Source organism: Aythya marila (assembly GCF_965140915.1).
Source record: "Aythya marila genome assembly, chromosome: 19".
Taxonomy (NCBI): domain Eukaryota; kingdom Metazoa; phylum Chordata; class Aves; order Anseriformes; family Anatidae; genus Aythya; species Aythya marila.
The window spans coordinates 6916011-6940538 of NC_139060.1; the positions used below are offsets into that span (position 1 = coordinate 6916011).

Below are 24528 nucleotides of genomic sequence, written 5' to 3' on the forward strand. Positions count from 1 at the left end.
CAGCTGCCCTTGCCACCTAGAACAGGCAGTTGTCCCAAATTAATATAGAGAACCTACTCAGAATGTAAGAAATGATGATAATTATGTGGACTACAGGGTGAAGTGAGAAATGTAGAGCTTGCCAGTGGGTAGTGAACTTGCCAGAATGTTAGCGAACTTGATGAATTGTCACTTTGGATTTGATTTGGATGAGATTTGACTGTTAATGAAGAATTCAGAATCACTGCAATAGAGCTAGGCAAAAATGTTTAATGTCTAGTACTTGCATGTATTTTTAATATAGCTAATAACATTTGAAGTCAAGTTTTGCTCACAATTATATCTGTGCAACCAAGACCTGAATGAGAATCTTAAAGCTCAGTCTGTCTAGTTAATCAAAAAGAAGATTGAGAGGAGATGAGATTTACTGTGTATGAGTACCTTAATAGGGAGAAAAGTGTCTGAAAGTGATATTTGATACAGTGCAGAAAGTCATAAGAAGAACTGGTTTGAAATCTGTAATAAAATGCACTGAAAACAGTAATTAAATTACAGCATTTAACTGTGAGGATGATTAGCCAAAAGCAACCCAGGGAACTGACAGATTCTCCATCTTTTGATGCTTTCTAATCAAGTTTGAACACTTTTCTGGGAGGTTATCCAAAAATAAGTTTCACCAGTTTCATTACCAAAGTAGCTGGGTGAAAAGTGATTGCTTGTGGTATAGAAGAGAATCAGTACCAAGTGATCTACCGGTGCTTCTGTCCTTGGTTCCAGATACAATGTAAGTGAGGGAGAGCCTTGTTAATTGATATGGATGTCTGGGACATCCAGCAGTCATGGGTACTGGGGTATTATTAATGTGTATTTTTTCCCACTGTTCTGTTTAGGAGACAGAGGAAAAACTCTGATTAAAAGTGGAATTAAGTATTTGCAAGTAGAATATTGGTAAAGGAGAATAATGAGACAAATGGAGACAAGCGTGTTTGAAATGCATCCATTCATCTTTAAAACTAGGATACATTAAAATAGCTACAAGAAATATAACAACTAACGAGCTATGCTTTTTTGTTTTCTTTCTTTTCTTCTTTTTTTTTTTTTTGGGGGGGGGGGTCTAGTTGTGCTCTATGCTGCAGACACTGTGCTGATTGAGCGGAACAGTGGGAAGAGGCTTGATCCCTTCACAGAAGGTGCAGTATTTGTTTCTTCCTGTTCTCCACTAGAAACTGGAGTGTTGCTTGGTCCCAGAAGCATTATAATACCAGCATTATAATACCATTATTTTAAAAACAAGTAGGAATTTATAATTCTAAGTATAAACAGTTTTGGAAAAAAAAAATATGTTGACATTGCATTATTTTCTGTACCAATAAAATATGCGAAAAGTTAAAGCTCGCTATTGAGTCTGTAAACAGCAGGCTATAGCCTCAACAAGGGTAGTGCACAGATTATCACTTGTGCCACAATCTGAAGCTTAAACACAGACCTTGATTTTGTATAGGAAACCTGCTGGAGCTGAGCAAGACCTATTAAATCATCCTCGTAGATCCTAATCACCCTCTCTCTTCTAGAGGTGTACCATACGACCTTTGACTGGCCAAGTGATCCAGTGATACAACAACGTTTGGTGAAACCAGAAGATCTTTCTGAGCAGGAGATGTCAAAGAAACTGCTGGAATATCACAGAAACTTCCCTGGGGTGTTCCAGATCTATCAAAAAGTTTTGAAATCAGTCAATGCAGATCAGCCTTGCATGGATGTCATATCACAAGGTAAATTTGTATATTTATGGTAAATGGTAGTTGATAAACTCATATCTGAAAGGTAGCTCCTAGCTGTTAGAGGCAGTTCATCGGATTAGGATTACGTTTAGCCAACACAGATGGCTCCCAGCTAAGTTTTGTTCTCTTTAATACATAGTTTGGGCTGTTTCTTATAATTATTTTTACAGGACTAGAGTAAGAGCAGATAACTGGAAAGTCTTAGTTCCACTGTCCTTCCAAGGAACAGCTGACTCGATAGAGAAAATGTCACGGTTACTTTTGTGAGAGTCATTTCTTGAAGGTTGCATTGTGGCTCAACTGCTAATCCCCCAAAGGACTAGTACCTCCCACAAGTCTGATAAGAAATAGGAGTAGTTCAAAGCTGGTAACATTTCATTATTTAAAAGCTGCTTGCACTCATAGCTTTTCTGTTCAACAATTCTTGTTTGCCTGTGCTTGACTTTAATGCAGTCTGACTTCTAATGTTGATTCTTCAAGAAGAAAATAAGGAAACTGCCAGAAAGACCAATTGATAATGTACTTTGTAGCTGTCAGTCTGTAGATGATCTGTTATATCCCAGTAATTTTGCATCTCAAAAAGGTCTTTTTTTTACTGACAAGTGCTGCACTTTTAAAATAAACAAGTAGGAAGTTTATATTATGAATTTACACATTAATTACCTCTAAATTACTTAATTAAATTTAAAAGTTCATATCATCATTCATAAAGAATTCATGCCTTGAATTGTAAATAAAAATGTGAGTGCCTGAATATTAATTATTATTAATTAATAATGTAGTGAGATAAATTGAAAATTGGAATGAAAAAATCCTCTCTAGATCTTTTTTTCTGTAGTGCATCAAGCAGCCAGATTTTTTTTTTAAGAATAATTAGATGTGGAGACTGTCTAGGGGATCATTACTCCTAATTAACTTGGTTATTTACTGCAAATTAAGCATCATTTGTAAGCAGGGTGCTTTGCCTGTAATGTTTCTGCTTTTCAATACGCAGGGTTATGGAAAATGTTCAGAATATCTAGAGCACTCCTTGGTTAGCTGATACTTGTTTTTATTCATACGTTATGCAGCAAATGCACTATTTTCTGTTATGATTTTCCAGGCTTTTAAAATATTTTTTTACTACAGACAAAGATTTAAAAATCAGTTCTCAGCAGTATTGGGATTTTAATGGATTATTTCATGCAGCTATAAAATTTTGTAAACTAAATTTTAATGGATTTACTCCTAATGTATGCTAGGATATGTGACATCAGATTCATTACCCAGGTACAGCTTGTGGTGCAGGAGAAAGAGATGTGTATGATCCTATATGCTTGCAGTTTGAGTCAGTTTCTCAATACCCTAGATTCTCTATCTAGAAATAGTGAAGCTGGAGTTTCCTGGAGCTGCTGCTTTATTAAAGAAAGATTTTATGATGATATTATGATGATACGGAAGTGTAGCAGAGGGTCCTTAGAAAAAATAGGTGGTATGCAGCAATACATTAACCACGGTAGTTAAAATACTTATGATGTTCTTCATCAATCCTTTTTTTTTTTTTTTTGTTAATATAGGAATATGATTAATGCAAACATTAATGTCTAAGACCATCCTATTTGTTAGACTAAAATACCATTTTATTACACGTACTCTTTAGTCTATAGACTCTTTTATTTGAATTGAAGATGTCTGGGCTAACACTTAGCTGTATCCGCTGCAATTACAGAGGAAATTAAGGTATGTGTAGGTGTGCCCATGCTGCTTTTAAACATGGGTAGAAATGGCAGTCAAGACATAGTGGCAGGGAGCTTAGCCTTTACATTTGAAACTATGGTCCGTGGAAAGCTTGAGCTGCTCTTTTTACTGGTATTTTTAGCCAGAAAAAGGACATGGGGAGTAAATCTTGCTGTGTCCAAATACAATTCTAATTTGTCCACAGTGTCCTGTAGCTACTTGGTGTCTATCACATTCTGTTTTCAGACTGCAACAAAGTTCAGGTCTCTATAATGAAGCAATAATGATTGTACTTTACATATCCTGTGGTCTTTCCAAGGCTCTTGCAGTCTCTAGATTGATTAATGTAATATTTTATACGCAGAAGAAAGAATAATGTCCAGCGAACATACTCGAATCAGAGCTCAAATAGCCTTTACATGTTATGCAAGAGTGATGGACAAACAAATAAAATCATGTTCAATAATGTGTTGTCAATGCCATATAGTGTTGTGACATGATATGCTACTGGTCTATAATAATGTAATCAGGAGTCTTAATCACAAACAATGCTGGATAAATGTCATATTAAGTTAACATCCTGAGTTTTTACAGCTAAATATTTGTTCAGAAACTGCAGAAAATATTAAATGTAATTATATTCCTCTATAATTTGCATGGTCAAATTGTACCTAACAAGCAAAAATGACTTCTGCTAAAAACAACATGGTAAAAGAGCAATTATTAATTGAATTCGCTCTTTAAAATGATTTGACATCTACTGATGAAAGAACGTATGGGAGCATAATGATAGTAAGATTTCTCAAGTGCCTCAGTGTAAGTTGCTGACATGACAGTTTTATCAGTCCTGGTTTTGGTTGGATTCTCTAGATGTTTTATTTGTAAAATAAATGATGATAATAATTATGACCTTATAAAATGAGAGAAAAGTTGTTCAATGTTTATATTATTTTTTAAAAAGAAATGGGATATAAACTGTATTTCTTGCCTTTCTGTCATGTTCTAGCTCTTACCTATGTCCAAACACGGCACCGATCAGCCGCTCCCTTTACACCACGTATTCTCTTTTGTGGACCCCCAGGCAGTGGGAAGAGCCTGCAGGCAGCACTAATAGCTCAGAAATACGGTGTTGTCAACAGTAAGTTCTCAGTAAATATGTACTTTGCTCAATTCCCCCTTTCTCTCTTTTTGATCATTTATCTTTTGCTGTCTGTCTTTCCTACTCGCTCATAAAATTTCTCTGCCCATTGTTATGGATGTCAAATTTTTGAGGGAACTGAAAAATACTTCAATGAAGAAATATAAACCAATAGAGCATACATTCTGTGACAAACCAGCTCTAACATTTTTTTAGTCATCATTTTTTATACCCTTTACCTCAGTATTTTTTGTGTGTTAGGTTCTTGTAGTGTCATGAATTCTTCAGTGGATCAGTGGATCATGAGTAATATCACTGTAGTTGCAGCTGTGTGACCAAAATTGGGGCACTTGTTTTAAAATAGAATTTGCTCTGAACTTTGATGAAGATGCAGGTTCTGTGCATATGAAGTAATATATTAGAAAAGGAAGCAATTATCGAGAAGTACGCTCTCTTTCTTTCAGAAAATTGCATTTGAGGCTAGTTCATGGTTAACTTGCTAGTATTAAAATGTACTGTGATACAAATACATAGCTAGATGACAGGATTAATGCAATATGTGTCCATGTTCTATAACATCATCTAATACTGGAGTAGCCATAAATCATTTTAAACAAATGTCTGACGTGTCTAAAATTCGCTGTTTAGTCATATCCTCTTTGTTAAGTGAATGCAAGTTTGTTTGTCTCATTAGTATTATTTCAGCATATGCCAAATGAGGAAGGGGAGAAAAAAAAAAAAAAAAAAAAAACAAGCAACAAAACAGAATTAGGTAGGTAGTAGGTTTTCATGTTGGAGGCATTCTTTAATTAGTGGAACTCAGTTGTCCATAGAGATGTGCCAGTTTGCTGGTGTCTTCCTTGAGCACCTGGTGAAGTCAAACAAAAGATTTCAGTGACCTTGGATTTGGCTTTCAGTGTAAATAATAACTTCAAGATCAGAGCTGTAATGGTCTCAACTACCAGTTTTGTAGATATCCTCAAAAAAAGAAAGAAATTTCTTCAGGTTCAAACCTGAACCTTCAGAAAATGCCATGGGCTTTCCATATTGTCATTCCAGCTGGTGGCTAGATTGTAGATATGTGTGTTTCCACTAAACACATGGAAAGAGCTATGAAACTGTCAGCCTATTGGTTGGCAGGTTTAGTCTAGGTTTAGTATTTTGGTATTTTAAATCACTATGGCTATTTTAAAGTTTCAAAAAAAAAAAACAAAAACCACACATAAATATGACTACATGGCTATCCAGTGAACTTGAAAAAGGTAAATTTACTTGATTTTAAAATCTATACTAAAATATTGAGAAGTACAAATAAAACTGATAAAATGCGTATCAGTTATTTTATTATCACTATCAGGTATTTTACTGTTGTATCTTATCATTACATATTAAAAATAGAATATTAGATTTATTTGAAGCTGTATTTTTAATAATTATGTAGTTGGCGTAATTAAAATAAAACCTGTCTCAGTGCATTGAAAAATTACTGTTCTTTTGTTTCCGAATACTATTTTCTGAACTTTATTTCTAAAGCTGCAAGTTTGATTCAGTGTTTTCAACTAGGTCAAAATTTGCATTTTTTAAATAGCTGCTATATAAGAGAGTTGCAGTTCTTTTTACTAAATACCATTACTACTGCTTCACCCATCTGTTGAATTTTATTGTAAGTACACTGTAAACCAAATATAAAAATTACTTATTTAAAACAAAGTCAGAAGACCATGAGTTTTCAGAAGAGTACTTAGCACACACTTAATTCCCAATTAGGCCACTGGGACTAAAGCACAGGCTTAAAAATTTAATCCTGTGTTTAAATATTCTCATAAATTGGATTGAATTTAAGCATATATGTATCTGTTGTCTTAAACTGTAGTCTGTGCACTGAATTTCTGTTACTTTTTTACACATTATGCTGTGCATATCAATTTGCTTCTCCAGGACAACTGGTAACTGTTAAAGTTTGTGTTCATTTCTTGTCACTTAAACATAAATTTAATGAACTTTGTACAAAAACGTCCCTGTATTCTTATTCATGTTTGCCAAACAGTGTCCTTAACGGTGATAAAACAGATAAAAAGGCTTGCTTTTTGCCATTAAGTCTGCGGTGCCATTGACGGTGGTGGTATTGATTTCAGAAAGGGCAGAATTGATTTAGGATTGTTATTTGAAAGGTCAGGTAATAATATATGGTGACTATTATCTAATATTAACTAAAAATGAGCTGGAGTTAGGACATGCTGTGATGTCATGCAACTTCAGCATGCCTTAGTTTCCTCCCTGTAAAATGAGGTAACGTGAACTCACAGGGGGCAGCAAGACTCATTAACTTTGGTCAAAAAGTGTTATACAATCCCCAAGGAGCAGTATTTCCTGTTCTCCAGTCCTGACTAGAACTTTAAATCTGCATCTCCTGGTGTTCTGTGTATTTGATGTCAATGATAATATTGCATTAGCACAGTTTTTTAAATATAATTCTTGCATGATCATTAAATGATCCGGTGAGTCACTTCCTTGAACTGCGTATTATCCTGCACCTCCAGCAGTGCAGTTCAGATGCTGTTCAGCAGGTGTAACTTTATTCAGTAATTATAACTTTATAAAAAGTGAAAAAACACCAGCAATCCCTTGAGTTACTATTTCAGTAACATATTTCATTAGTATCTTTCTTTCTATCTCTGTTTTTAATATGATCTTTGCCAAATGTATTCTTTTTTATTCAGTATTCTCCCCTGCTCAGTCTTTGCTTTTTGCTCTGCTTGGCCAAAAAAAAAAAAAAAATCCTAACAACAACCCCCAAAAACCTACAACTTTTATTTTATTCAGTGACCTTATTCCAGTATGCAGCTTCTGTATTTTTTTTCTTTTTCTTTGTTGCTTCCTTTTTAAAATTTAACCTCGTGTCTTTTTGTTCTTCCTTCTTCTTAGTTTGCTGTGGGCTACTGCTAAAGGAAGCTGTTGCAGACAAGACAAAACTTGGAGAACTCGTTAAGCCTTATATTGACAATGGATACCCAGGTAGGGCACGTTGTTGTCTCATTAAACTGTGGTTACAAATTTGTGGGAAAAGATACATCGTGAGTGAATTTTTCTTGCACAGATTGTAATCTGAATTGCATCAGATTTATCTGGAAGTTGTTTAATTCCTTCAATTAGATGTGACTTATTTGCACTATGTAACATAAGTTAGATTTTTAATCTCTTCAATATCTTCAAATAGTTCACCGTTCCAGTTAAATTCAGTGTTTTTGTACACATCCCAAAATTTCAATTCCATGGTTTTTATCTCTAAATCAAAACCAGAATTCTGATATAGACGTATGATTTAAAAATGTTTAAGCTGCTTTTTGAAGCACAGTATTATGTTTCATTTTTATTTCAATTCCAAGAGCTCTGTAATAAAGACTACATACTTTTGTATAGAGATTTTGACTTGCAGAATGCTACTGCAGATTCATCCAGTTTCACACAAGTATTTTTAACTCAAAAATAAAGTTTTGTGTAATTCATTTTTATCAGCCTTTTTGGTTGTAGGAGGGGAGTACCACAAAGAATATCTAAGTATATTTTGGTTTTGGATGGCTCTGCATGTGACTTCAGATAAATCATAACTACTGTAAGCACCTTAGGACAACAACTTAAACTTATGTGTTTGTTACTTGTTTTGCACAAAGATAGTTCTCTATGGTGGATATTCAAAATTAAAAAAGAGCTATAGTTCTAAAGGATAGGTCATATTTCAGTAGGGTTCAAGCATGTTTATTTTGCCATATTACAATGGCCTGGAATAGGAACTTTTAGTCCTATTTCTGGCAATAGGCCACTGACGAAACTAATACAGGGAGACGATCTTGCTGAAAATTGAGAAATCTCAGTTAAGCTTCCATATTAATGGAATTTTGAGCAAATGCGCTGGACAAAGAGAAGTCTTCATTGTCTTTATTTTTGGCGAGAAAAGCCATTTGGTGAGATGGAAAGCTCGAAAGTCCTTTTTTTTTTTTTTTTTTTTCATGATAGCTTAATTCTGCAACTGAATTACACAGATCTGAACCATGAGCCTATAAAATTAACTGAGGTTCCCTTGATACCATACCAAGAGATTCAGTACTTTTCTAAGCATTTCAAAAAGACCTTTGGCAGCCTGCAGCTTTGGGTATTCTATCCCTCCATCAAACCACAAGGTAATACATTTTATCTCTAAACTTAATCTCTAGAGAATGATTGCACTTATTCTTAATACAGTAATACAGCTAGTTCAATGCGTTAATATTTTGTGGCAGCCACCATATTGCAAGACTAGGAACTGATGTGGGGACTGTGGGAATGGAAATCATGAATCTCTGCAGCCTAAAACAGAGGACCTGGGTCCTCTGTAACATAGGCAGAGACATCAATGGGTAATGGGCTGTGAGCAACTGCCAGTTTCTTTTGCTCATGAATTAATGGCTCATGGCTGCCCTTTCTAGGTGAGAATTTCAGATTTAGAAATCTACTAACCAGCTCAACTAACCAGAATGCCCATTGAGCTCAAAGTCAAGCAATCTTAGCCTTTGTTAATTGCGATGTGTCCCAGGCATGGAAATATCTTCTGTATGTGTGTAGTCCAACGGATCTGAATGTGGCTACTTTTGTATGCAGTCAAACTCGCATATAGAGAGCATCTTAAGCTCTGGACCCGTGCCTTTTTGATGGTATCCATTAATTTCAGAATCTTATGTGTACAGTGTAATTTCACTTTATTCTCATCCCTATGGAGTAGAGGACTGCCACTGTAAATATCTCCCTCTCTAGATTTCAGTTATGGTCGAAATGGGAGTTTGGATGATCTGCATATTCAAAGATGAGTCTTTTAAGAGCTTTCTTTGCTAAAATGCTCTGTATGTATTTTATGAAGTTCATCTTAACCACTGAAGTTCCTTGAAGGAGATATCAAAAGCATTCCCAGTAGAGTAAAATAATTGTACAGATGGTAATGTTTAGCTAGTCCTAAAAATATGCACATCCTCAGTCCAAAGCAGCTGCTTTTGTTTCAGGAAAATGAAATTGAAGTTGTAATTCCTTTCTTCCTCCAAATTAGAAATTATCTCAGATTTAGATGAATTTTTTAATATAACACGCAAGGATAAATCTGTATAGTGCTTCTGCATGTTAATGGGAGTCATAACTATATTTCTGTGCATTGTGCTAAAAAAAAGTCTCATTGTTTTTGTTCTATGCACATATATTTTATTTGGTGAGACATACTACAAAATTAATGGATAAATAAAAATAAATATTCTGTAACAATGCCAGAAATAATAAGTTCTGTCATTTTGCTAATCCTCTTCTCCCAGGAATAACAAAGAATGAATTTACAATAGTAAACACTAACAAGAATTCACTAATACCCTCACAAGAGCCTTGGAGAAAATGAAAGAACAGTGTACTGAGAAGGAAAGATGGGCAAAGAATCCTTACTGTAGAGTCACAGCCAGGTTAATACAGAGGCAAGATTCTTGCGGTATTACTGACTACATTCAAAAAAATCACATTTTATTAATCAGTTTAGCCAATAACAGTAATTCAGGACAAATACAGACTTTTGCAGTGTTATAACTGTGAAAGCAATTAGAACTTCAAAATTTTAGTTGCTTTTCTAGTTATGTGCCAAGTAACCTTAATACTTCCTTTGGGCAAGGAATCATGGCAGCGGTAGCATCGCGGAATACCCTTGAAACAAAGATAGACCACAAGAAATGTGGCGCTTAAATCATTGCTAGTCAAAATCAAACTAGTGCCATAAAATCTAGAGGCATGCCTCATATATTCTTAAAATGCTTGCTCTGGGGACTGATTTCAGTGTGGTTTCCTTTCCTGTGGACACAACTGATTGCGTACAATTAGTCATTCAAGATATGCCAACAGGGCACGTCATGGTGTCATAAAAAGGCTCAAAAACTAGCTTATTCAGATCTAACTCATTACTGAGTTACTGAGGCTGTGCACAGACTATTCTGTTCTAGTTCTGGTTGACTAACTCAGATCTTTTCTTGTTTTTGGGATTCACAAACATTCTGTGTATTGTTTTCTTCCTGTACTGCTGCTTCATGTATAGTACATGTATTTCAAGAACAGCCCAGACAATTCTATTATTCACCCCAGAAGGCAACTCAGTGCATTCCCATTTTCTGTATTTTCTAGTGTTCGTTTTCTCATGAAGACCTTAGCTCTTGCTTTACAAAATTTCCCATTTTTAGTATGGTGATTTATTTTGCTTAATGAAGGTAGCACAGACGTTTTTGAGCCCATTAAATTTTTAATTCCCAGAACATCCTAGCCTACAGTTGGTGCACACTAGATATTTTAAAATGTGTTCCCAGTTAAAAGTTCAGCAAGCCGACTGCTTTCTGTCTGTCATAAACACAGATTTCTTCCTTGGACAACTGATCTGAAATGCACTGACTTTCCTTTAATATATTGTGTTTTTCACTGAATAGTGGGCAATTATTGCTAAATATACTCTGGGCAGAAAATTACCAGCCCTGGAATCTGATACCAGTTTTCTGGTCCCTAACTGCAGTTAGTTTAAATCTCGGTCAATAAAGCTGAATTTAGCACACACCGTTTGCTTGGGCAGCCCAGGAAGACTAACGTTTGGAGTAAGAGGCGACCTCAGCGACCTTTCCCAGGCAATGACCCTTCTGCAGGCAGCAAGACAACTCACATAAATTAATTCACTCAGTCTGATTCCTACTGAAATGCAGTGAAAAGACTGTTTTGCAGACTGGTCCTCCCCTTCGAGTAATTCAGGACAAATGCTGCATGCGTACATAGCCCAGACACAGGCCCCACTGGCTTGATGAGGACCTCTATGCAGAATTTGTGTATCTAGATTGCTGTAATTCTGAGGAAGGCTAGCCTGCATTCTGGACTGATCTCATCTAGAACATGGGCACGTATTAATTTAATGTTCTATCTGCAGTGTCTACATTCACCTTGTTAAAGATGTCTGCCAGAATTTGATACCTGAGAAGACCAAAAAAAAAAATGCAGAAAGCGTATCTTTTTTGTTTGTTTGCTTGTTTGTTTTTAAAATGTCCCTGGTGCTTACCCCTTGAGATGCTTGCATTTTATTAATGAAAATAGAAGCAAAAGCATTTTGGTGTTGGTCAGTTGAAAAGAAATTTGCATACCATTCTATCTGTTCAATTTTACATGTCTTTGTGGTGAAATAGCATGGAGTGATCACTGCTAATTAATATATGTTTGCAAGGCTGCAATAAATGAAGCCAAGAAAAAATGAAATGACAGGACAACAGCATGAAGTACAGGAAGAAAAAAAAAAAAAAAAAAAAAAACAATCCTGAAACAGTAAGATTCTGCTTTTCAGCTGGGAAAACTGCTATTAGTTTGGGTAATGTTTTTTTTTCCCACCAAAATGAACATTCAGGTAGTAAAGAGAGCTGATTCATGGAAGACAGATAACGTTGCACTGTTTGCAGCCTGTTAGAGCTGAACACACACAATCTGTGTTGTTTTTCCCCTTCCTTTTTCTATTTTTTAAGTAGTAATATCTGAAGCTGTCCCCAATGGCAGTCTTCATGTGGGGGGTAAAATCTGGAATTCCATAATTTCTACTATTTTCTAATAAAAACTATTACTGTACAAATGTGGATTTTCCCACCTATTTTAAATGGGAATGGTTTTAAAGGGGTGCTTTTTGGTGTAGCCTCTGAAAGTTGGGGTCCCCTGGTGATTGTGATCACAGTCTCACTGAAAGCACTTGTGGGTTGTTTTTTTTTTTGACATCAAATTAATATTCTCATCACTAAGTGTGAAGTAAAGATTTGACAATAGAGCAGCTTCCTCTTTGTTTAAAAACTTGCAAAGAGTTTCAGAGTTGAAAGGCTGAGTAAATCTTTATATCTGAGGAGGTAAGCTTAGTGTTATTTCTTGTTTTTAACAGCGCTGTACTGGCGAGCTGCAAGCTGTCTGAACATTGGAGAGAGACCCTTTGGGAGCTCCATTGGTTTTCAGCAAGTCTTTGCATGCAGTGTGTTTGTACTAGCTGAAGACAGCGCATGGCTCTCTAAATAATTTACAAGTTGATTAATAGACTCACATGGGTATAATTAGAAGAGGGAGAGACAGCAGCTACAGTAACGGGTACAGTGCTTGGGGGAACTAGAGACTTTATTTTTTTTAAAGAAACTTTCTAGGGTGCTGGGCGTTTGAAGATAAGTTGGGAAGAGCTCAGTGCCTCTTCTCTTTTGAAGTGGAAATAGGACAGTTTGAATCCGTCGAGTTTAATTTTTCACAAGCTTTAGGGGCCCTGCAGTGCAACTCCCTTTTTATTATTGAAAAAAACTCTCCATTTTTCTTTCATTTTTCACACACATGCACACACACACGTACGTATGCACACAGAGTCCAAACAGTAGCTAATAAACAAATTGATTTTCTACTTTAAGTTAGTTTTATAATGATAGCAAATTTTCATCTATATATGCACCTCAATCACAAATATACTATGTAAAGTTACAGACATATTTATGAATATACCATACTTTAATTTATGCATTTTTAAGAAACCTTCACCTCTGTTTGACAATGCTTTTGAAGTAGCTCCGTTTTTCAAGTCAAACTTTTGACTTTTCCTCTGGGACTGCTACAAAGGTTTTTTTTATGGAAAATAGGTAGCAGACTTTTTTCCTACTAGGAGAAAATTGGTGGTCAAGAGAACAAAATAAAATTTAAATATATATGTTTTTTTCTGTTTTAGGTGTCCACATTTTAATAAAAGATGCAAGGTTGTAGAATAGAAAGTTTTACATGAAGGAAGGTAGACAGTAAGTTGTCATCTTTCCCAAATTTTACTTCTTTTTCTAATGTGTTGAATCACTACAATATGATAAATTAGAGCCCCCCATTTCCTTTATTTGAAATTCTGGAATATCTTTTCTTTACTCTGCACAACATGCAAACAATCAAATTGTCACTTCTGGTTGCCAGGTATTCAGGGCTGCAGTGAAACTGGGGAGACTCGGTCTGCAAAGGTACCTTTAAAGACCATCCCATTTATGATTAAAACACACACACACACACAAAACACCTTGAATCCAGATCAGAAAATATCTATACAGTGTGTGTGATTTTACGAGGCTAGTGAGGTGTTTTTTGTTTTTGAGCAATTTTGAGGATCACTCAGTGGATGCTATGGTTGTGCCTAGGTAAATTTTGCCAGTCTTCTGGTTTCGCAGCATTGTTCACTATTCTTACTGTCACTGGAGTATCAATAGGCTGGTATTAGGCATTTAATTCACAGGGGTAGTGATGCTGGAGTCTGGGTTTGCAAGAGGGAGTAAAACATTTTGTAGGTTACAAAGTACCATGCCCATGGTCCCCGGTTTTTGTCATGGGGGAGCATGGTGCACCACCAAAGAGCCAAAAAGCCCTCATGGATTTGAGTGAAGCTGCGGCCCTTTTATTTATTTTGATCTCTATTGCAGACAGTCATTTGGAAAAAAAAAAAAACTTGGAAATGTTTTATTTCCTTCCCTGCTACTTTTCTTGCAGCACTAGCTCCTGGGCAAAAGGCTTTGATTCTGTTTGTGGTTTTTTGTTGTTTTTGTTTGCAGTTTGGGATGAGGAAATCACATGAGTTTTTACGAGATAACTGGAAGGGAAAATACATTGGAAGCATCCCTTTTTATGGTCTTCAGAGTTTAATATCAAATTCTGGCTTTGGCTCTAATTCACTGGGAGCCATCCATACAGAATCAGGCTCCTGTATGAAATGTTTTTTTATGACAAGCAGAACATTTAACGGCTCTTGTATATCACTTTATATTTTGGAAACATTGCATTCATTCACCGTTCTCTACGTAACTGTAAAGTGAGCCAGGGTGACGCTAGGTTTACTGTGCCCTGCTAATTTGTTTGGGTTAGAGGGCTGAATGTCCCTTTAATGTGGATGGTAGGCACTGGGGGGAGCAGCAAGGGGAGATGCAGGACTGTGACAGATCTGGAGTGCCTGCTGGCACCAGGCATCACTGATAAAGGACAACAAACCCTGTAATGTCCTCTCTTCTCATCACATGGTGAGTCAGTATCTGGTATAGAAAGCCAAGTTTTTTTTTCACCAACGTTTTCAGACTAAATTTCTTCTTTTTTTGAATATTATCAATGTAAAAAGGGTATTTATAGGCCAAATTCTGTCCTGTCACAAGCCCTGTGCTCTTCAGTTGAGCTGAACTAGTTTAAAAATAAGGAAGAAATAGGGATCTTTGATTATCCTGGAAATGATGCATTACCTGGGTTAGAACTGTGCTTGCTGTCTGGTGTTCAGCTCTATTCTCTCTGCAGAAGCGGAAGGACTAAAAGCTAGTAGTGAAAATATATGCTATGCTGCTACTTCTAGAAACTTTCAAGTTAGAAACATACCTGTGAGGTAATTCAGAGTAGCTTTTGTTTTGCAGGTGGGTAAACTGAGGCAGAAAACCTAATTCAGGTCAAGCCTTCCTGCAATCAGTGAACGAGCGTGGATGGGAACCCAGGTGTGTGGATCCTGACCCTAGTGTCAGCCCACTAGATCATCCTGTGCCTCCTGGATAGCCGGGGTTATTAGGCAAATACACAGACGCTGAAAACCTTGCAAGGACTATTTTTAGAGGGAAAAATGCCTTTTCTTTCTTTTTTTCTTTTTTCTTTTTTTTTTTTTCTTTTAATACCAAGTACCGAGTTTGGACTGAATTTCCATTGCTGAACTGAAGATGCCACTAACAGGTAAAGCAGTGCAGGGGGCTGGATTCTTACCTCGTCACTGAAGGGGAACAGACGTAGATTCCTGAATCTCTGCTTTGATAACTGTGAGAAAGAATGATGTGCTCCTATCACTTCAACATCCATGTCTGAAAGTCTTAATTTATCACAGATTTTTTGATTGATGCTTTGGGATCACGTATATCTGCTTTAGAAACATTGTTGGCATTTCTCCTTAGTACAGATAATTTTTATTTTAAATGACAACAAACGTTGGGGGGAGGGAGGAGGGTAAAGTCTTTAGTATATTAGAAGAGACAGAAATATCTAAAATGTGTACATCAGACATTTTATCATCGTTATTTTGCTGCATTAAAATAATCATTCCAGTTCTTAGGGGAAGTCAGCAGTGCTGTAGGTATAAAATGAGCAAGCAGCAACTATTTCCGTGCACGGTTTCCATCTGACGAGATTATTAAACACGCGTTGCACTGCTTTGCACATGCCACGCCGGTTTTTATTTGTTCCAGCCCCTCTTTATGTGCCGGCCCCGAGAGAAGAAGAGAGGCGGCGGCGGCGGCGGCCGGGAGCTCGGCGCCCGCGATTTTCGCGAATAGCCCAGACCGGGGCCGCTTGGAAGCTGCTTGCCCGGCCTGGCCATGCCGGTGCCATCGTGCCCGGCAGGTGGCGGCACACAACCAGCGAGAGGCCGGGCCCAGCCGGCCGAGCTCAGGCGATTCCCCCCCGGCCGAGCCCGGACGCTTCCCCCCGGGCCGGGCCCTCGCCGCCGGGCCGGGCCCAGGCGCTTCTCCCCCGGCCAGGCCCAGGCGCTGCCCCGGGGCGAAGCGCGGCCTCTCGCCGCCAACCCCACCTCACTCTGGAGGGGTTTTGTGGTTCTTGTTATGTGTAGGAGTCGGGATTTGCTCTGAAATAAACAAATAAAAAATAATAAAAAGCCCGCTTTCAGGTATCTGGTGCACTGGCAGGATTTAGTTAAACTATTGGTCAGATTTACACGGTGGTGAATCGCTGCGAAATCATTTTCGAACGCGTTAGAAATAAATTGAGGTAATCTGAGGACTGTAACGTAGGCAAGGAAACAGAATGCTTCTCTGAAAGACCCAAATAAAATGAGCCAATGTGAATAAAGCTGAGTTCGTAGAGCAATAAAATAACCAAATCGCATGCTTTGCTAATTTTAGGATTGACAGGACAACCCAGGAAAGTAGCCTTTGGCAGTAGCTTATACTCAGGGCAAGATGTTAACTGTCAAGTACTGGGATCAAGCCTCAGGCATCTGAATTAGCACTGAAAGTCTTCAGACCTAGCTAAAAAAAAAAATCTGCAAGAGAAGTATAAAGAGCGAACGGACAATATTGTCTAAAGGACCTTAAACTTTTTATAGCATGAAGCTGACAATTTATACCTGCAAATGCATTTATGCTGTACTTTGAATCAAGGGTTTATAACATCGGAGAAGTGAGTCAATACCCATCAAAAGTCCGTTTTAAAGGGAAGTGTATGGAGGAGGAATCAATTTAAATATGATAATTGTATAGCTTGGAGCACTGACAGCATTGAAGCTATTGGAGAACAGTGCTGTGTAATCTCTCAAGTACTGTTTTTGCCTTTCAGACTGTGCCTTTAATGTTCTGTTACTTTTGTCTTGAGCAGATGGTATGATTTTGTCAACTGATTGCCTGATAGGGTTTTCTATTAGTCGTGCAGATCTATGGGTTGGGCAAGAGCTAATAGGCCACACTCCCATGAGTTCATGAGGAAGTACTTTTCAATGAGAAGTACCTTTTACTTGTGAAAAGCTTTGAAGCTCTAGGAAGTAAATTTATTTTTAAATGGTCTGCTGGAAGGTGCTGATTGACAGTCATGGAGACAGAAAATTTCTAGGTGTCTACGCAGCAGTTCCAGCACAAGCAGCAGTACTTTAAGCTTCTGTTCCCAGTGTCCTGCCTGATCTTACCCTTGAATTGATTAGATCACTATGTAGGTCCACAGCTGCTAATTCAACTGTGTAGTCTAGCCTATTAATGTGTCCGAGACAGGCTGGAAAATAAAGGAAATATGTCGTATGGTACTGACATTAGGCAAGAACGTATGCATGAATGAATTGCCTTTCTATATGAAGTTGGTTGTGGCCCTGTTCTGCCATGTATGCTGTTTCTGAGGCTCACCATGAACTTGGTCCACAGCTACGTACATGGCTCTCAGCGTTGGGTATTGTTGTAGCTCAGCTGCTCTGCGGAATTACTTCTGAGGGTAGATTTTACTCCTGTACCTGGATTTTGCTCCTTAATAGAGATGTGCCGCCACATTTCCGAGTCTGGCTATCTCTTTGTAGCAAACTGTAATTTTTACAAGAAACTTATCTTTGGACCTCTCTAATGATAAAGTAAAACCTCTCTAGAGCTTCATTTCCCCAACTTTCAGAGTTGGAAACTCACAGAAGCTTATGTTGAAAAGGAATTGATTATTCAAAGCTCTTGTGCTTCATAATCTACTTAAAACGTGTAGATTGACTGTCTCATCAGAAAAGCTGTAAATTTTGCTTTGCTATATAGCCCTTTGGGTCATGTGCTAAAGGCCAGGAGACCTATGGCTAGTTACTTACAGATTGTGTGCCACTCCAATTATAGGTTATTAATTTCCCTTGCATTCCAGAGACAGTTCCACATGAGTGAGAAGGAATACCATACTGCACAGTTCTTCATTACCTACTCTGTCTATACCACAGCAAATACAAATAATACTGATTTCTTTCTTTCCTTTTCCCTCTTATTTTTTTTCTGGTCTGTGGAAGATGTTTTACAGTTTTAATGCAGCTGTTTTAAGTATGACTGTTCCTGTTCAAGGGCAGCTGATGTACTTTGTAATGCCATTGAACAGCCAACAAGCTATGTTCCCCTATTGTGTTGAAGTGATAGGTATGTTTGCTAATCAAGAGGAGAGCAGAGCTTGCTGTCTGACTTGTTTATGTTTTATTTCTCACCATCAAGCTTTAGAGGGAGGCACAGAAAATATGTAAGCATCTATATTATTCAGTGATGTATATATGTACATGAGTGTACAAACAATCTGAAGTGCACTGCTGATACCTTCTAGTCAGTCATCACTGAAATTAGCAAGGTATCAGGGTTACCACGTATCCCCAGTACTGCTCAAAAGAACCAACAACCTGATGTGGTGTTAGCTAAATTGTTGATTAATTGTTACATCATCTTGCTAGATTTTTTTTCCTCTTTTGGAGGAAAAACAAACAAACAAACAAACAAACAAACAAAAAAAAAACACAAAAAACCAATGCAGTTGCTTCTGTTTTTTTTTTTTTGTTTTTTTTTTTTTTTAGAAACAGTCACCAAACTGGAGGATTTTGATTCTCAGGCTTCACAGAAGACTGATGGGAAGTGATCAGATGGAGAGATGTTTCCTGCTTTCCATCTCAATTACCTTTTAATTTCTTGTAGATATTTCTCCTTGCCATATGCAGATTGGAAGCAATTTGACTCCTGAACTGGAGAACCTCCAAAGATGGAGAGCGTGCTGTATCCACTTATTTTTCTCTGCCGTTCCTGGGGCTTAAGTACTTGCCCCGATTCCCTGTTCATCTGACAGGGAACATCAGCTCTGGCAAAATCCTGCTTCAGTGCAATTTTATGCATGGGTTTGTAGGTCTCATTCATCTCCCTTGCAGAGATGTCTGTAAGCATTCTGAAAATGTTTAAAAAATCCCATCATTTGGCATCTTTGTCAATCCATGCTAATGATTCCAACAGGAATCGTGATAAAACACCACACATCAAGATAGCAAGTTTAGTGTTACAGCCAGAAATTCATGAGTACCAGGAAAATTCCAACCAGTCTTTGTATGGAATACATTTTGGGGAAAGAGCAAGAGGGATTTTTTATTTTTTTCCTACTGGCATGTCTTGGTTTAGTATTAGTTCTTGTAACGTGGAGGTTGGGGAGAAGAACTGACCTGTAAAGAGCTCAGTTAATTCTCCTCTTATCCCCAGCATGCCTGCCTGCAGCTCAGGTCTCATATAGCCAGATAGGCAACATCTGTCTAATAATGTTTCTGCCTGCTGCTAATTTTATGAATCCTATTTTTAATGGAATGCCTAGTTTTGCATTGCCATTTTACTCTCTGTCAAGTGACTGGTAATGATTTTATTCAATTCCATTTTTTTTTTTTCTTTTAGCAGATGGAGAACAGTGCTTTCCTTAACTTGGGTTTGATTATTATTTTTTAATAATGTGAAGCAGGTACCCTCAATTAATACACTAATCTGTCTTCTAATTAATTCCCTGTGGTTTTCCTCTGTTTTTGCTGGTACACTGAGTTCTGAGTGCAATTCTGTAAACTCAGTAATTTGATTACTTGAAGGTGAGGTAATGAATTTCACGATAGAGGCATAAGTCTTGAGGAAATGTTAAATTTCAGGAAGCAAATGGATTCTATTATTGTGGTTTAAAACCTGCTTGTATCCAGGGTATAAATGTGCACTGACAATAATATACTCTACTAAAATACAGGCGTGTTCCTGTCAGCTAGTCCTAAAGCGAATTGCATTGTTAGGAGTCTGACGCATACACTCTCCTACAAGAACTTGTTGTATTTTTGTATGCAGATGCAATGGCAGGGTGAGTATCAAAACATCAACATCCCGTGATGTGGATTTATGTAGCATTTTTTACTGCTTGTTTCCAGGAGAGGCAACAGTGTATTAGACATACTGTACAAATAAAGAGAAGGGGCTCTCATTGCTTCTTGCAAATTGTTTTGGCTTCTTCTTTGGGAAGTAGCTTGAGGTGATTTTGCTGACCTTTCTTCAGTTATTTGACATGAAACCCAATACATTGCAAGATCTTTGGAAAATTTATAGGCACTCTTGTTGAACGAGATGAATTCTCCTATTAAAAAAAAAAAAAAAAAAAAAAAGAGATGTAAATTTAAGTATCTTGGTAAAAATATTTTTACTTATGAAGACTATAGTGGAAAATATGCAGGATACCTCCTCACTACTGTGTCTGAATAAATACAATTTTAAAAGCTGTAGAGTAATTGCAAACCTGATCAGAATCTTGCTGTTGTTACTCTCTTGTCCTAAAGATAAATAATAATAGAGGAAAGAGAACTTTTATCTCTACAATTATGGAGTCATCGGTGTAGTAATTACAGTAGTTGAAATACATTTTAGAAATTTGTTTTCAGTTATAAAATCTTCAAGCCTTTGGGCAAAATAGAGAAATATCACTTCTAGCCTGCTATGGCAGAACCATTATGATCTCCTAAGTTAAATACAGAGTGCTACAGACATTTTTTTTCCCTGTTTTAGGATTTCTTTTACACAACTCAGGTCATTATTTTTGCATTTTTATAAGATTATGTCACACGCTTCAATGTGACATCAGCTGAGGATGGCTAAGAGAAAAAGTACATTGCAAAGCTATGGGAGCATCTGCTTTTACCAAATAGTTTGCTGTAGTCCTACAGTTCCTTATGATTTTGGGGTTTCAGTGATAACACAGTAAACAGGCACGGTCAGCAGTAGTTCCTCTTTCCAAAATCTGTCACGTGTAAACGTTTGTATTTTTTTTGTCTTTTAGTTCATGTAGCAGTCTCACCAGAAAAAGGTAGCGTGTAACCTCCTTAATTTCAGTCTCAGCATACAAAATAAACATCATCTTTCTAATCCTTTGCAGTCCCAGACAACATTGTTATGAAGACCCTGGCAGATCGCCTAAATGCCCTAGACTGCATGACCAACGGTTGGGTGCTTCGTGGCTTCCCAAGAGACATAGAACAGGGAGAAGAGCTGCAAAAAGCACGTATTATTCCAAACAGGTAAAGTACATATTTAGCATGTTACATATATGACAAGTCTGTGGAAAGACACAGATCTTTGCTGACATTATATAGGCCGCTGCATCTTATTTGTTTATTCCTTACACATCTAGAAAAGGGCTCTTATCCCTGGAGAGTGGGAAATAGAGCACTGGCCTTACAAATCCACCAGGTGACCAAATTGTGAAAGAGAGAATTTGTTCTTCTGGTTGTTTGTCTCAGTTACCTCTAAAGGCAATCCATAAGAAATGGATTAAAGTATGGATTATGTCAGGAAGGTGTATTTTATTTGCAGCAGGAAGGGGATCTACATCTTCTTACTTTAGCATTGGCATAATATCATGGAAATATATTAGCACTGCAAGGAGCTCATTATGAGACTTTTGGGTTTTGTGAAATAATTAAAAACAACATGAGAATTATATTTTATTTGAGCTATAATGAAGTGTTCAGAAATGTAATATAAGAGAAATGAGCATCAAAAGAGAGCTGTTATGACATCCAGGCAAATAAAATGGGGTTACTCTTCACAGCTAGTCCAAAAGTTGCGAGCATTTGAAGTGTTGGCCTACTCATCAAAATTGAGAGGCTTTTTCATTCCCCTACAGGAGTTCTTGGTTTAGTCCATACCACTGGCTGACATAACATCCACTCCAAAACTGTGCATTGGAACTTTATGGTCTTTATGCTTTCCAAATGCTTGTCCTTAAAAGGGTTTAAGTTGGCAAAGGTACTCTTCCTGTGTCTTCTCTACAGCTGCCTTCAGCCTGCCCTCCGCACCCTCACGCTGCCTATACAGGGTACAGTTTACAGTGGAAAGATGTGAAAGTGTAAGTTTGAGTTGTAAAGAGAAAGGAAGAGAGTGAAAAGGGAAGGAGCTAGCAGTTCCTATTTCAAGCCTTGAAAATTAAATTATGTGAAAATGGCAGTAGCCTTTTATTGACAGTAATTTAAAGTACATCCTAAATAAGAGTCTACCTCATGAAAAAAAGAGAAGGAATTTTGATAGTTATGCTAGATTCAGTTAAATAACATTTCCCATGGATTATTCTTCATATGCACTTAAAAAGAAGGTGCTGAGTCCCTAAACAAGTATCTGAGTACATGAGATCACTGTGAATACTCGTGTGCTCCTTTGCAGGATCGAGACCTCATCAAGTGAGGAAGAACAACTTGTTATAAGATCCTCCGTGTAGAAATTTTGCACTCATCCATTTGCTCAGCTTCCATTTTCTTTAAAGAGCTATGCACATTCATATCTGAGTTAAGAATTTGGTCCCCTCTGTTTTACATAGGGGTTGAAGTAGGGGACAAAAACAGACATCATACTACCTGATTGATTTTGGAGCTGTTATTTTCCATGCAGCTGAAGTAGTAGGTGTATAAGGGAGAGAGGGTGATTATAAACAAAAGGACATATTGCAGCATAGGATAGCAGGGCAGTAATTCAGTTGCAGTTGTGATGCTAGTTATAAAACACTATCTGCAGAGGTAGTGTTTCTGACATCAGGAGAAAACCCTGATAGAATTATAGCCTTGAAATCAATCTGGGAATAGGATGCAGAAATCTATAAATCAGACATAGAACAATCTACAAAGTCTCATTTTTAGGAGGACTCTGTTGATGAAATTAGATTAAAATAAATTTACATATATATCAAGTTTATTATTAAAATCTAGTCACATCAGTAAACAAAATTATTTGTGAAAGAGTATGTTACTCTGTGTTTTGAACTCAAAGTAGACCTCTTTGGCTGATCAGAACACAGAGTTATTGTCTGGTTGTCAAGTCATAAATCTATTCCTTAGAGCTAATAAATGGTTAGTGTTCAAATACTATGTTTTATCTGACTCCCACCTCATAAAGCTAGTACACATAATACTAAATTATACAGCATTGAGCAGGATCAGTCTCCTGACTCCTCCATCTTATGAAAAGAAAAACAAACCTAGTAATTGATGACAGAAAAGAAAGAAAATAAAGTTATTTGAAAACAAACAAAATGGGCTATAAAGTTTGTTAAAATGTAATAATAAAAAAAACTCATACAGCATCAGCCACTGCATCCAAAGAACTGCCCAGGAACAAAAAGGAAAATAATTCATTTTCCAGTGAAAAAGTAAGGTATAAGGTTTTCGTTAAATTAGAATTTGCAGAAGAGCAAAGGCTTGCTTACAGACTGGTGCAGGAAAACCTGCCTTGTATCAGACAAAACCTGTCTCCCAAAGAACTACTCTTCCTATACTGAGAGGAGAGCCATGTATTGCTTTCTATGTTCCTCCCCATGAAGCAGTTATCGCTTAAGTGGACAGGATCCTAATCGTATTGAACTGTGGCAGCCTTTAGGGCAAATATGAAGCTGAATCTATTAGTGGTCTCTCAGCTATCTACTGAAAGAACGTCATTAACCACTTAGTGCCTACGGTAAGTGGGAATCCAAATACAATTACAGGTTGGCATCTGAAGCTCAGAACTTGCAAAGGACTGAATTCAGTTCCTCATCCAAATGAGTGTAAATAGATATTTTAGCTTTTTTTTCATTGTTAATGTTTAAGCATTATATATATATAACAAGAAATATATAGCATAGCGCTGGGTAGGTCTAATATGCAGAAAACTCTTAGTATTTTGCAAAATCTTTCTTGTCTCTTATTCTCTCCCAAACATAGTTAAAATCAGATTTAGCAGCAACAGTGTCATCTGTTGTATATCTCTCGTCATTAGCTTCAGCTGGTTCATGACCAGCTGTCTGCTGGTTCCAGGCCAGTTTAAGGCAATCAGCAGTTTACAGATTCCCTGAGCCAGAGGGTCATCTGGACAACTATGTCTAATAGCCCATTTTCCTTGACTTTATAGTCCCTTTTCCACGTGTTATACTTTTGGCCTCAATCAAATCATATAGAAAGGAGTTTTACTTTTTAATTGGGTGTCGTATGACAACTGTGGTTTTGGGGGGTTCCTTTCTTCTGTTATGAGAAACATTTATAAGCCTTCCCTGTTCATCCTCTCGTAACACTCCTGATTTTATATCCTGTTGTATATTCTGATTCAGCCGTCTCTTTCCTATGCAAAGAATCTTGATGTGTTTATCCTTTCCTTTCTTGGAAGTCATTTCACTCATCTGATTATGCTGTCTTGCTGTTCTGTAGCTTTTCTAGTTATTCTAGCTGTTTCTTTTCTACGATGTGACAACCAGAACTTCACTCAGTTTTCAGGGTAGCACTGCATGCTGGATGTATGTATAGTAGCACAAATGTTTTTATTTTATTTATATCTTTATTTGGATCTCCATTAACATCTGCTGTTATAAAATGGT

General features: G+C 37.2%; 1 protein-coding gene across 4 annotated transcripts in view; it reads left to right on the top strand.

Annotated features, from left to right (window-relative positions):
* AK8 (adenylate kinase 8) overlaps positions 1–24528 on the top strand; it is a 75695-nt gene that overhangs the window by 26928 nt on the left and 24239 nt on the right. For all 4 annotated transcript variants that reach the window (XM_082775925.1, XM_082775927.1, XM_082775924.1 and 1 more), the window contains 5 exons: positions 1098–1169; positions 1551–1751; positions 4483–4614; positions 7540–7629; positions 21070–21211. In XM_082775925.1, the coding sequence (XP_082632051.1) occupies positions 1098–1169; positions 1551–1751; positions 4483–4614; positions 7540–7629; positions 21070–21211 (637 nt within the window). The remainder of the gene's footprint in view (positions 1–1097; positions 1170–1550; positions 1752–4482; positions 4615–7539; positions 7630–21069; positions 21212–24528) is intronic.